This window comes from Bufo bufo, chromosome 4 (genome assembly GCF_905171765.1).
Source record: "Bufo bufo chromosome 4, aBufBuf1.1, whole genome shotgun sequence".
Lineage (NCBI taxonomy): Eukaryota > Metazoa > Chordata > Amphibia > Anura > Bufonidae > Bufo > Bufo bufo.
The window spans coordinates 379,802,833-379,815,446 of NC_053392.1; the positions used below are offsets into that span (position 1 = coordinate 379,802,833).

The 12,614-nt window shown below is 45.0% G+C and overlaps 1 protein-coding gene across 1 annotated transcript in view; it reads right to left on the minus strand.

Moving 5' to 3' along the window:
- The window catches only part of AHI1 (Abelson helper integration site 1), a 231,072-nt gene extending 219,737 nt beyond the window's left edge, over positions 1 to 11,335 (minus strand). Inside the window, exons 1-2 of the mRNA XM_040429185.1 lie at positions 11,230 to 11,335; positions 7,192 to 7,268 (exon numbers count right to left, since the gene is read on the minus strand). Coding sequence (XP_040285119.1) covers positions 7,192 to 7,201 — 10 coding nt within the window. The 5' untranslated portion in view covers positions 7,202 to 7,268; positions 11,230 to 11,335. The remainder of the gene's footprint in view (positions 1 to 7,191; positions 7,269 to 11,229) is intronic.
- Positions 11,336 to 12,614: the final 1,279 nt, after the last annotated feature.

Here is a 12,614-nt window from a genome sequence, read left to right on the forward strand (position 1 = left end):
CCAAAATGGGGTCACTTGTGGGGTAGTTATACTGCCCTGGCATTTTCCAGGGGCCCTAATGTGTGGTAAGTAGGTAAATGACCTGTGAAATCCTAAAGGTGCTCTTTGGAATATGGGCCCCTTTGCCCACCTAGGCTGCAAAAAAGTGTCACACATGTGGTATCGCCGTATTCAGGAGAAGTTGGGGAATGTGTTTTGGGGTGTCATTTTACATATACCCATGCTGGGTGAGAGAAATATCTTGGCAAAAGACAACTTTTCCCATTTTTTTATACAAAGTTGGCATTTGACCAAGATATTTCTCTCACCCAGCATGGGTATATGTAAAATGACACCCCAAAACACATTCCCCAACTTCTCCTGAGTACGGCGATACCAGATGTGTGACACTTTTTTGCAGCCTAGATGCGCAAAGGTGCCCAAATTCCTTTTAGGAGGGCATTTTTAGACATTTGGATACCAGACTTCTTCTCACGCTTTGGGGCCCCTAGAATGCCAGAGCAGTATAAATACCCCACATGTGACCCCATTTTGGAAAGAAGACACCCCAAGGTATTCAATGAGGGGCATGGCGAGTTCATAGAAATTTTTTTTTTTTGGCACAAGTTAGCGGAAATTGATATTTTTAATTTTTTTCTCACAAAGTCTCCCGTTCCGCTAACTTGGGACAAAAATTTCAATCTTTCATGGACTCAATATGCCCCTCACGGAATACCTGGGGGTGTCTTCTTTCCGAAATGGGGTCACATGTGGGGTATTTATACTGCCCTGGCATTCTAGGGGCCCTAAAGCGTGAGAAGAAGTCTGGAATATAAATGTCTAAAAAATTTTACGCATTTGGATTCCGTGAGGGGTATGGTGAGTTCATGTGAGATTTTATTTTTTGACACAAGTTAGTGGAATATGAGACTTTGTAAGAAAAAAAAAATAAATTCTGCTAACTTGGGCCAAAAAAATATCTGAATGGAGCCTTACAGAGGGGTGATCAATGACAGGGGGGTGATCAATGACAGGGGGGTGATCAATGACAGGGGGGGTGATCAATGACAGGGGGGTTGATCAATGACAGGGGGGTGATCAGGGAGTCTATATGGGGTGATCACCACAGTCATTGATCACGCCCCTGTAAGGCTTCATTCAGACGTCCGGATGCGTTTTGCGGATCCGATCCATCTATCAGTGCATCCGTAAAAATCATGCGGACATCTGAATGGAGCTTTACAGGGGGGTAATCAATGACAGGGGGGTGATCAGGGAGTCTATATGGGGTGATCACCACAGTCATTGATCACTCCCCTGTAAGGCTTCATTCAGACGTCCGGATGCGTTTTGCGGATCCGATCCATCTATCAGTGGATCCGTAAAAATCATGCGGACATCTGAATGGAGCTTTACAGGGGGGTGATCAATGACAGGGGGGTGATCAGGGAGTCTATATGGGGTGATCACCACAGTCATTGATCATGCCCCTGTAAGGCTTCATTCAGACGTCCGGATGCGTTTTGCGGATCGGATCCATCTATCAGTGCATCCGTAAAAATCATGCGGACATCTGAATGGAGCTTTACAGGGGGGTGATCAATGACAGGGGGGTGATCAGGGAGTCTATATGGGGTGATCACCACAGTCATTGATCACGCCCCTGTAAGGCTTCATTCAGACGTCCGGATGCGTTTTGCGGATCGGATCCATCTATCAGTGCATCCGTAAAAATCATGCGGACATCTGAATGGAGCTTTACAGGGGGGTGATCAGGGAGTCTATATGGGGTGATCACCACAGTCATTGATCACGCCCCTGTAAGGCTTCATTCAGACGTCCGGATGCGTTTTGCGGATCGGATCCATCTATCAGTGCATCCGTAAAAATCATGCGGACATCTGAATGGAGCTTTACAGGGGGTTGATCAATGACAGGGGTGTAATCAATGACAGGGGGGGTGATCAGGGAGTCTATATGGGGTGATAACCACAGTCATTGATCACGCCCCTGTAAGGCTTCATTCAGACGTCCGGATGCGTTTTGCGGATCCGATCCATCTATCAGTGGATCCGTAAAAATCATGCGGACATCTGAATGGAGCTTTACAGGGGGGTAATCAATGACAGGGGGGTGATCAATGACAGGGGGGTGATCAGGGAGTCTATATGGGGTGATCAGGGGTGATCAGGGGCTAATAAGGGGTTAATAAGTGACGGGGGGGGGGTGTAGTGTAGTGTAGTGGTGCTTGGTGGGACTTTACTGAGCTACCTGTGTCCTCTGGTGGTCGATCCAAACAAAGGGGACCACCAGAGGACCAGGTAGCAGGTATATTAGACGCTGTTATCAAAACAGCGTCTAATATACCTGTTAGGGGTTAAAAAAAACACATCTCCAGCCTGCCAGCGAACGATCGCCGCTGGCAGGCTGGAGATCAACTCTCTTACCTTCCGTTCCTGTGAGCGCGCGCGCCTGTGTGCGCGCGTTCACAGGAAATCTCGCCCATCGCGAGATGACGCATATATGCGTGACTCTGCGCAGGGCTGCCACCTCCGGAACGCGATCCTGCGTTAGGCGGTCCGGAGGTGGTTAAGGACCAGTCCAGGTCTGAAGTCACTTTGTGAGGCTTACATAATAGAAACCACCCAATAATGACCCCATTCTAGAAACTACACCCCTCAAGGTATTCAAAACTGATTTTACAAACGTCGTTAACCCTTTAGGTGTTCCACAAGAATTAATGGAAAATAGAGATACAATTTCAAAATTTCACTTTTTTGGCAGATTTTCCATTTTAATATTTTTGTTTCCAGTTACAAAGCAAGGGTTAACAGCCAATCAAAACTCAATATTTATGGCCCCGATTCTGTAGTTTACAGAAACACCCCATATGTGGTCGTAAACTGCTGTATGGGCACACGGCAGGGCGCAGAAGGAAAGGAATGCCATACGGTTTTTGGAAGGCAGATTTTGCTGGACTGTTTTTTTTTATACCATGTCCCATTTGAAGCCTCCCTGATGCACCCCTAGAGTAGAAACTCCAAAAAAGTGACCCCATTTTAGAAACTACGGGATAGGGTGGAAGTTTTGTTGCTACTAGTTTAGGGTACATATGATTTTTGGTTGCTCTATATTACACTTTTTGTGAGGCAAGGTAACAAGAAATAGTTGTTTTGGCACAGTTTTTTTTTGTTATTTACAACATTCATCTGACAGGTTAGATCATGTGGTATTTTTATAGACCAGGTTGTCACGGACACGGCGATACCTAATATGTATACAATTTTTTATTTATGTAAGTTTTACACAATGATTTCATTTTAGAAACAAAAAAAAACATGTTTTAGTGTCTCCATAGTCTGAGAGCCATAATTTTTTCAGTTTTTGGGTGATTATCTTAGGTAGGGTCTCATTTTTTGCGAGATGAGATGACGGTTTGATTGGCACTATTTTGGGGTGCATATGACTTTTTGATCACTTGCTATTACACTTTTTGTGATGTAAGATGACAAAAAATTGCTTTTTTTACACCGTTTTTATTTTTTTACGGTGTTCACCTGAGGGGTTAGGTCATGTGATATTTTCATAGAGTAACTTATTACGGACGCGACGATACCTAATATTTATACTTTTTTTTATTTATGTAAGTTTTACACAATGATTTAAAGAGGACCTTTCACCGATTATTACACTATGAACTAACTATACAGACATGTAGAGTGGCGCCCGGGGATCTCACTGCACTTACTATTATCCCCGGCGCCGCTCCGTTCTCCCGCTATGCCCTTCGGTATCTCCGCTCACTAAGTTATAGTAGGCGGAGATTCCAGTCACTAAGTTATAGTAGGCGGAGTCTGCCCTTGTTCTGCTCTAGTGCTGGCTAATCGCAGCGCAGAGCTCACAGCCTTGGAGGTTATTTTCTCCCAGGCTGTGAGCTCTGCAATGCGATTGGCCAGCGCTACAGAAGAACAAGGGCAGACTCCGCCTACCATAACTTAAGGAACGGAGATACCGGAGGACATAGCAGGACAACGGAGCGGCGCCCGGGAATAATAGTAAGTGCAGTGAGATCCCCGGGCGCCGCTCTACATGTCTGTATAGTTAGTTCATAGTGTAATAATCGGTGAAAGGTCCTCTTTAAATTTTTAAACAAAAAAAAAATATCATGTTTTAGTGTTTCCATAGTCTGAGATCCATAGTTTTTTCAGTTTTTGGGCGATTATCTTGGGTAGGGTATGATTTTTGTGGGATGAGATGACGGTTTGATTGGCACCATTTTGGGGTGCATATGACTTTTTGATCGCTTGCTATTACACTTTTTGTGATGTAAGATGACAATAAAAAATTTATCACAGTTTTCATTTTTTATTTTTTACTGTGTTCATCTAAGGGGTTAGGTCATGTGATATTTATATAGAGCCGGTCGATACGGACGCGGCGATACCAAATATGTATACTTTTTTTTTTATTTATGTAAGTTTTACACAATAACAGCTTTTAAAAAAAAAAAAAATATGATGTTTTAGTGTCTCCATATTCTGAGCCATAGTTTTTTTTATTATTGGTGGGCGGGGGGGGGAAACTTTATTTTTTTTCCCACTTTGGGACTTGAACTTTTGGGGGTCTGAACCTTTACAATGCATTCCAATACTTCTGTATTGGAATGCATTGGCTGTATGAGTAATACTGTGAGTATTACTCATACAGCTTCCAGCCTGTGAGATCCAGGGGCTGAATCTCACATACACGTCACCGGAAGGCAGCGCAGATGCCTCAGGAAGGCATTGCGCTGCCTTCCATGCCATCGGGTCCCCCCCACAGCCCCATTGGGACCCAATGGCACCACCGCCGCCCGCACAATATAAAGCCACAAACCGCAGGTCTGAATTGACCTGTGGTTTGCGGCGATCGCGCATTTAGCCGAGGTGCCTGCTCAATGATTTGAGCAGGCAGGCATGCATGATTTGAGTGATCGGAATACAGGTACGCCCTGTGTCCTTAAGTACCAGGACATAAGGGCGTACCTGTACGCCCTGTGTCCTGAAGAGGTTAAAGGGGTTCTACGGGAAGAAAATGAAAATACATAAATATTACTTTATTATAAATATATTCCCAAATAACTTTCATTAGTTATAATGCCTCGTTTTGTCTGGGGAGCAATCATCAGTGGAAACAAAATAGCCGTTGTCTTATTAGTACACACAATACCTGTCCTAATCACACAGGAGGACAGGTTACTTCACAACACTGAGCTAAAGAGCTGCCTCATCCTCCTCTCTGCTCTGCTTGTCAGGGAATTAAGTAAAGTGACCCAGCATTTTGCTAAGGAAATCTCACACTAGTTTATGTTGTCCTATAAAACTGGTGACAGATTCCCTTTAATATTCAACCATCTTACATACTATTCAAATAAAAAGTCATTATAAAAAGATATTACTATTAATAAATCTAATTACCTAGTTTTACAGTTACCTCTATAGAAGTCAATCATTTTCACAATAATTTAAGCAAGCGGTGGTCAGCCCAGCACACAACAGAGACCTCAGATGAGGCCCATAACTCCATCCAAGGGCTGCACATATCAAGGGTCCCCTTGTAGCGAGATGGTTGCATATGCAAAGTGACAACTCTTCATTATAGTCTAAAGATCTTTCTACATTAGCCAGGAATCGCAGAAATGATCTGGGATGAATGCTCATTCGGACACTCATTTCCGATAACTCGCCCATGTAAAGGTGCTATCAACCACCCAACAAACAAGCAAATGCTCATTAGTCAGGTGATCACACTGGGCACCTAAAATCCCCTTTCGTCACCAGCACATTGTTCTGTGTAAACAGGGATGTGTCTGACAAACAATGGAACTGTATGGGGGTGAGATTAGTTTTTCAGGGTTTCTCAATGTTTCTGAATGAAATCCATTAGGACATTACTGTGCTGAACATTAAAAGCACAGCAGCATAGTACCCTCTAAGGCAGTGTTTCCCAACCAGTGTGCCTCCAGCTGTTGCAAAACTACACCTCCCAGCATGCCCGCACAGACAAATACAACCCGGGCATGCTGGGAGTTGTAGTCTTGCAACAGCTGGAGGCACGCTGGTTGGAAAACACTGCTCTAAGGGATGGTGGGTACATGTACTGCAGGTTCTAGCACAGGGTACCCAGGCATGTGTGATTAAAGGGAACCTGTCACCTGGATTTTGTGTATAGAGCTGATGACATGGGTTGCTAGATGGCCGCTAGCACATCCGCAATACCCAGTCCCCATAGCTCTGTGTTCTTTTATTGTGTAAAAAAAACTATTTGATCCATATGCAAATTAACCTGAGATGAGTCCTGTCCCTGACTCATCTCACCTACAGGACTCATCTCAGGTTAATTTGCATATGTATCAAATCGGGTTTTTTACACAATAAAAGCACACAGAGGTATGGGGACTGGGTATTGTGGATGTGCTAGCGGCCATCTAGCAGCCCATGTCCTCAGCTCTATACCCAAAATCGTGGTGACAGGTTCCCTTTAACTCAGTGCTACAAACATGAGACATAGTTATTGGCGTTAGGCCTTATGCACATGACCGGATCAATTTTGCATTCTGCAAATCGCGGGTCCCCAAAAGATGTGGTCAGTGTACTGTCCCCTTTTTTTCGGACCTATTGATTTTAAAGGGAACCTGTCACCTCTACTATGCTATCCTCACTGAGGGTTTCTAAATGTTCCATTGTGTTACCCTAAACATATAAATTACACTTTTAATTTAATTTGCAGACGAATTCAATAGGTATTATGCATTTTTGTACTTTTATGCAAATTACAAATTAACATAAAAGTCATATCTTACTTGTGTGACCAGAGAACAGTCATATTTTCAAGCTCTGACATCTTTGCATATGTATCAAATGGGGTTTTTTACACAATAAAAGCACACAGAGCTATGGGGACTGGGTATTGCGGATGTGCTAGCAGCCATCTAGCAGCCCATGTCCTGAGCTCTATACCCAAAATCAAGGTGACAGGTTCCCTTTAATCCATGGTCTGCATTTTGCGGACGTATTGTATCTTTTTGCAAAAGGATAGAACATGTCTTATGCTCGGCCGCAGATTGCAGCACATAGACACATTGAATTCAATGGGTCCTCTAAAAAACACGGATGCAACCGCCTGCTGAATGTGAACACACAGTAAAACATGTAAAACTGGTAGCAATTTTACCTGTAGGCATCTTCAATCCTAGAACCAATGTGGGCTGCACATTGTCATGTTTGCTTCATAGCTGTCCACGATACAACCTGTACAAATAAATCCATTAAACACATAAAAGGATAAAAAAATATGATAAGAAGGATACACATACTGTAATGGATGAATACTGGGGGGTTAAAGGATAGTCTGTGACAGTTGGGGCCTCTCTTTGCTTACTATTAATGGGAGTATTCTAATTTACCGTAAAGGGGTCACATTTCCATATGCACTACTAAGGTAGGGTGCCATGTAGCGGTAGCGGTATGCAGCAGAAAAACCACACGGGTAGGTGTTTCAAATAGATTGTTAGTTAAATGCACAGTTTTTGCAGTTTTGCCCACAGACTGCGTGGACATTAAATGGTCACTGCCATTTCACACAATTTTGCATTAATTAATAGAATAGATGACTATAAGAAACTATGTAATATATCTAATAAGCGAAAAATGTCTTGTTCTAGTGTTATCAGCTCCTCCCAAACCTTTCATAAATCAACATTCCATCTTGGTTAAAGAGGACCTGTCACCACAAAATGCAGTCCAGTCTGCAGGCAGCATGTTATAAAGCAGAAGGCGCTGAGCAGATATATAGTTTTGGGAAAAGATTCAGTAAAACGTGTAACTTATATATTTAAAGTTCTCCTCCTTCTGAGCTCAGTTGTACACGGAGCTGTCTTATTATTGACTGACTGTATATACACAGAATGCTATACTGACACTGATAACACCTCCCCCTTGAATAAAGAAGTCAGAAAGAGCTGAGGTTTAAATGTATAAAATTACAAGTTTTGCTAAATCTTTTCCCAAAACTACGTATCAATCTGCTCAGCATCTCTTGCTCTATAATTGTGGTGACAGGTCCTCTTAAGGATGAGCTGTGTGCTCAGTGAAGAATCATTACACCATCCAACAGACATCCATTGAGAGGGGAGGGGGAGGAGTGAGCAGCAAAGATAGACAGAAAGGCACAGGAATGACTCCGCAGACAAACAACAAGTGCTTTATTCATCTCACTACTGCTCAGTACTTCTCTAAAATGTCCGATCATATGCTTCTGAGTGATTCTGAGTGAGGGAGAGTTAAGAAGAAGAATCTGCTGTCTATTTGTGCAGTCTATGGGGAGACATCATTACAGATGGACTTCACCCACCATCTCAAGGACAACTAAAAAAGTTATAGATAGAGCCTTTCATATATAAACACATGGCAGCCTTTTCTGAAAAGCCATCTGAAACTACAAGCACGAGTAAACAATCATGTTAACACCTATTCAGTTTTTCAGGTAAAATTACAGTATTGTGCGGCCATTAGGGAACTTTACTACTGCTGACCTATCCTTAAGATAGATAGTAAATATCGACTCCTGGCACCCCCACCAATCAGCTGTTTTCAGGAGCTGCTGAGCCAGCATTACAGTAATCCGGCACGGTTATTACAGTCTATGGAATTGGGAAGTTACGGTGTCTGATTCTGTTTCAGCCGCTATACAATGTACGACGCTGGGCTTGGTGAGCTGCGAGAAGGCTGCAAGGCTCACAGGAGTGCCAGTGACTTCTCAAACAGCTGATCAGAGGGGGTGTCGGACCCCCTCCCTCGATCAGATACTGATAATCTATCCTGGGAATAGGTCATCAGTATCAAAATCCCAGAAAACCCCTTTAACTCTCAATTAAATAAGAGTGCCGATTGACATGCGGCTGCTGCTGTGTAGCTCAGTTCCCTTAGGCCAGCTCCAGGTGAATGTGTTCAGTCCAGGAAACATGCCCCGTGTGGGAGCTGTATTTCCCGGACTGAACACTGCTCCTCTACGGCCTATTGCACACGACTGTATGGCTTTTTCAGTGTTTTGCAGTCCATTTTTCACGGATCCGTTTTTTGTTTCCGTCGTGTTTCCATTTCTGTTCTGTTTTTCCGTATGGCATATACAGTATACAGTAATTACATAGATAAAATTGGGCTGGGCATAACATTTTCAATAGATGGTTCAGCAAAAAACGGAACGGAAACGGAAGACATACGGATGCATTTCCGTATGTGTTCCGTTTTTTTTGCGGACCCATTGACTTGAATGGAGCAACGGAACGTGATTTGCGGGCAATAATAGGATAGGTTCTATGTTAAAACGGAAATACGGAAACGGAATGCATACGGAGTACATTCCGTTTTTTTTGCGGAACCATTGAAATGAATGGTTCCGTATACGGACCGTATACGGAACGCAAAAAAAGGCCAGTAAACGGAAAAAAGTGAGCTCCCAGCATCACAATTATTTACAGCATTATGTGACTATAGTTCAGCAGACTCATGGCCAGGAAGGAATTCACAGCATTATAAACCATTATGATGCTGCGGGTTCGCTTCAGAGGAGCAGTGTTCAGTCCAGGGAAATACTGCTTCCACGTGGAGCATGTTTCACGGACTGAATACGCTCGTCTGAAACTGGCCTTAAAGAGGACCTCTCATGGGCCCAGACATTATGAAGTAACTAGCAGGATATGTAGAGCATAGTGCACTGATGTAATATTGCTTACTATTTTTTCTGGGCGCCGCTCTGTTCGCCCGCTGTCCTGTCCCCCCCCTCTTTTCCCACCTGGTATGTAAATGAATAGCATCTCCACTGTGACTGGATCGCGGCACAGCCAGGGAGAAGGAGACGCTCATTGAGAAACCCTGGTGTCTCCTCCTCCCTGTACCGATGCTATTAATTTACATACCAGGTGGGAAAACTGCAGGGGGGCACAGCGGGCGAACGGAGCGGCGCCCAGAAGAAAATAGTAAGCAATATTACATCAGTGCACTATGGGCTCCTACACACAGAACGCCGCCCCGGGCACTTGCGAGCCCTCATTTGCATATGGATTAAACTGCGTTTTTCCTGCGGGTGAAACTCAGAAGAAAATTACAAAGGTACCATTAGAATCATGGATAGGTGTTCTAGAGAGCCATGTAAGCAGGGCTGGGACAAGGCCATTTGGTGCCCAGGGCGAAGATGGCAAACTGCGCCCCCCCCGTTTTTAAGAAAAAAATTAGTTTGTTATTTGTATTACATTATTTTCTTACTTTTTACAGTCTGTGTGTGAGTAGCAGCTAGTGAAGGCAGGCTCCTCGTGGCTTGTTCTTCACGCGCCGACACAGCTCCCTGTAGGCTGCGCGAGTCCTCCCTCTCTCACCTCACACCTCGCCTCCGGCGTGAGCCGCGTGACGTCACACGGCGCACGCCGGTGGTATCAACCAAATGAATCCTCCATGGGGGGGGGGGGGGGGGGGGGGGGGGCGAGGAAACGCAGAGGAGGAAAGGGAGCCCGAGCCAGGAGCGCAGTCGGCACAAAATTCATAGGGGGAGAGAAGGAGCAGCGCTGACATGGCTGGTGTGGACGGTGTAGGCGGGTGCAGGAGCGCACTCAGCACAGCAAGCACAGCAAGTGGCGCTTGGCTAATGTGGTACAGTGAAGCTGTACACTGCTGGCACTTCACCTGCGCCCCCCTCCTGTCCGCAAATGGTAGCGCCCAGGGCATCCGCTCCTTCGGCCCCTGCCTTGTACCGGCCCTGCATGTAAGTGGTGTATAACATCATATTTTGGTGACAGACTCCCTTTAAGGAGGGCACTCTGGATGGCACTGAAGCACTGGTATTCTCTCGGTGACACCGTTATGGGGGAATAATATCTGGATGGCACTGGTGCTCTCTGGGTGACACTGTTAAGGAGGGCACTCAAGCACTGGTACTCTCTGGGTGACACTGTTAAGGAGGGCACTCTGGATGGCACTGAAGCACTGGTACTCTCTGGGTGACACTGTTATGGGAGGATCATATCTGGATGGCACTGTTAGGGGGGCACTCTCCGGGTGTCACTGGTCACCCTGCCTGGCTCTGTGGGACACTGTTTACACTGGGAGTGACTTCAGTACAGGGGGCGGAGAGCGGCTGCCGGGCTGTACACGGACAACACAATTCCTGGCGTCAGGAAACATAGGATGCGCGGGACGACACGACGGACGGCAGACTCACCTCAGCGACCCGCAGCCATGACAGACGGCAGCCGCCAGCACAATCCACTCTGCCCACTCTTCCGTTACTTTCCTGACTGCAGCCACAACAGCTCCCCAGTTACGGCCCCGCCCACTGCCGTCACCCGGGCAACCCAGCAGCCAGTCAGGTTGGAGAGGGGTAAGCCCGACGCCATTGGCGGCGGGACGCAGAGTGTGTGGCGCAGCAGAGGAGCGTAAGTGCTGGCTGCAGGGATTGTCAGGATGCTCAAGCACGGCGGTTAGTTACTGTGTAGTCACAGAATCATCCTGCGAATACTAACATAGGGCTTCTGATGTACGCATGCGCGAATGCTGCAACTTTAAAAAAAAAAAAAAAAAAAACAGTGTTTGGGGTGTGTCTGTTTGCTGCCATGTGTGAATAGAGCCTATTAAATGCACCTTTACTCAGGCTCCTAACACTATCCACAAACTGACAAGCATACAAGAGCAGCAAGCCCCCGACTTCCCTGGGAGCCGGTGTAGCGGATGGTGGTGGTAGTGGCCCTGATGTCGTCGCGTTGTTCCCTGGGGTCCATTGCAGAGAAAGTCATACCACTGAAGAATGTGGCCAGAGTTGAACGTAACAAAGTCCTATAGGCTACTTTAACACTAGGGTTTTTACTGGATCCGGCAGGGATCCGTTACTGATAATACAACCATTTGCATCCATCATGAACAGATCCAGTTATTTTATCTGTTATAGCCAAGACGGATCCGTCATGAACTCCATTGAAAGTCAATGGAGGACGGATCCGTTTTCTATTGTGTCTATTTGTTTTCTTCCCTCCACCTAAAAGATTTCAGTTTGTGTTTCAATTGAGTTGTACAGTTTATAGGTCACATTAAAGGTGGAAAAAGTTTTGAAATGATTTGTCTTTGTCAAATTTTTTTACATCACAGAAACCTGACATTTTAACACGGGTGTGTAGGCTTTTTATATCCACTGTAAATAAGAAATTAGCAACATCAGAATAGTTTAGGCAGACGTAAGAGAGCATATGAATGGAATAGTTTTACAGTCTGCGATAATTCATGCCCTGTGGGGCACGTCTGTTCCATATCAAAATCCAAAATTCTTCTCGATCCAATAGTGTTTGACATTACAACCTCTAGGAGGAACTCTAACTTTCTCCATACAACAAACTCTAAACACAGCAATGCTGCCTCCATCACATTTTCTGAAAATGTTTGGATGTCCCGTTATTTTAGACGGGAATAAAAGTCCTGAATGCAGTAACGATTGTCTGATGGAAATGGCCCAAACGGATGCCAAATGCACATGACTGATGCACAGGATCGTTTGTTTTTTTCCTGTTCTGACGAAAGAAAAAGGGTGATGGGAACACCCCCTAATCCACTATGCCT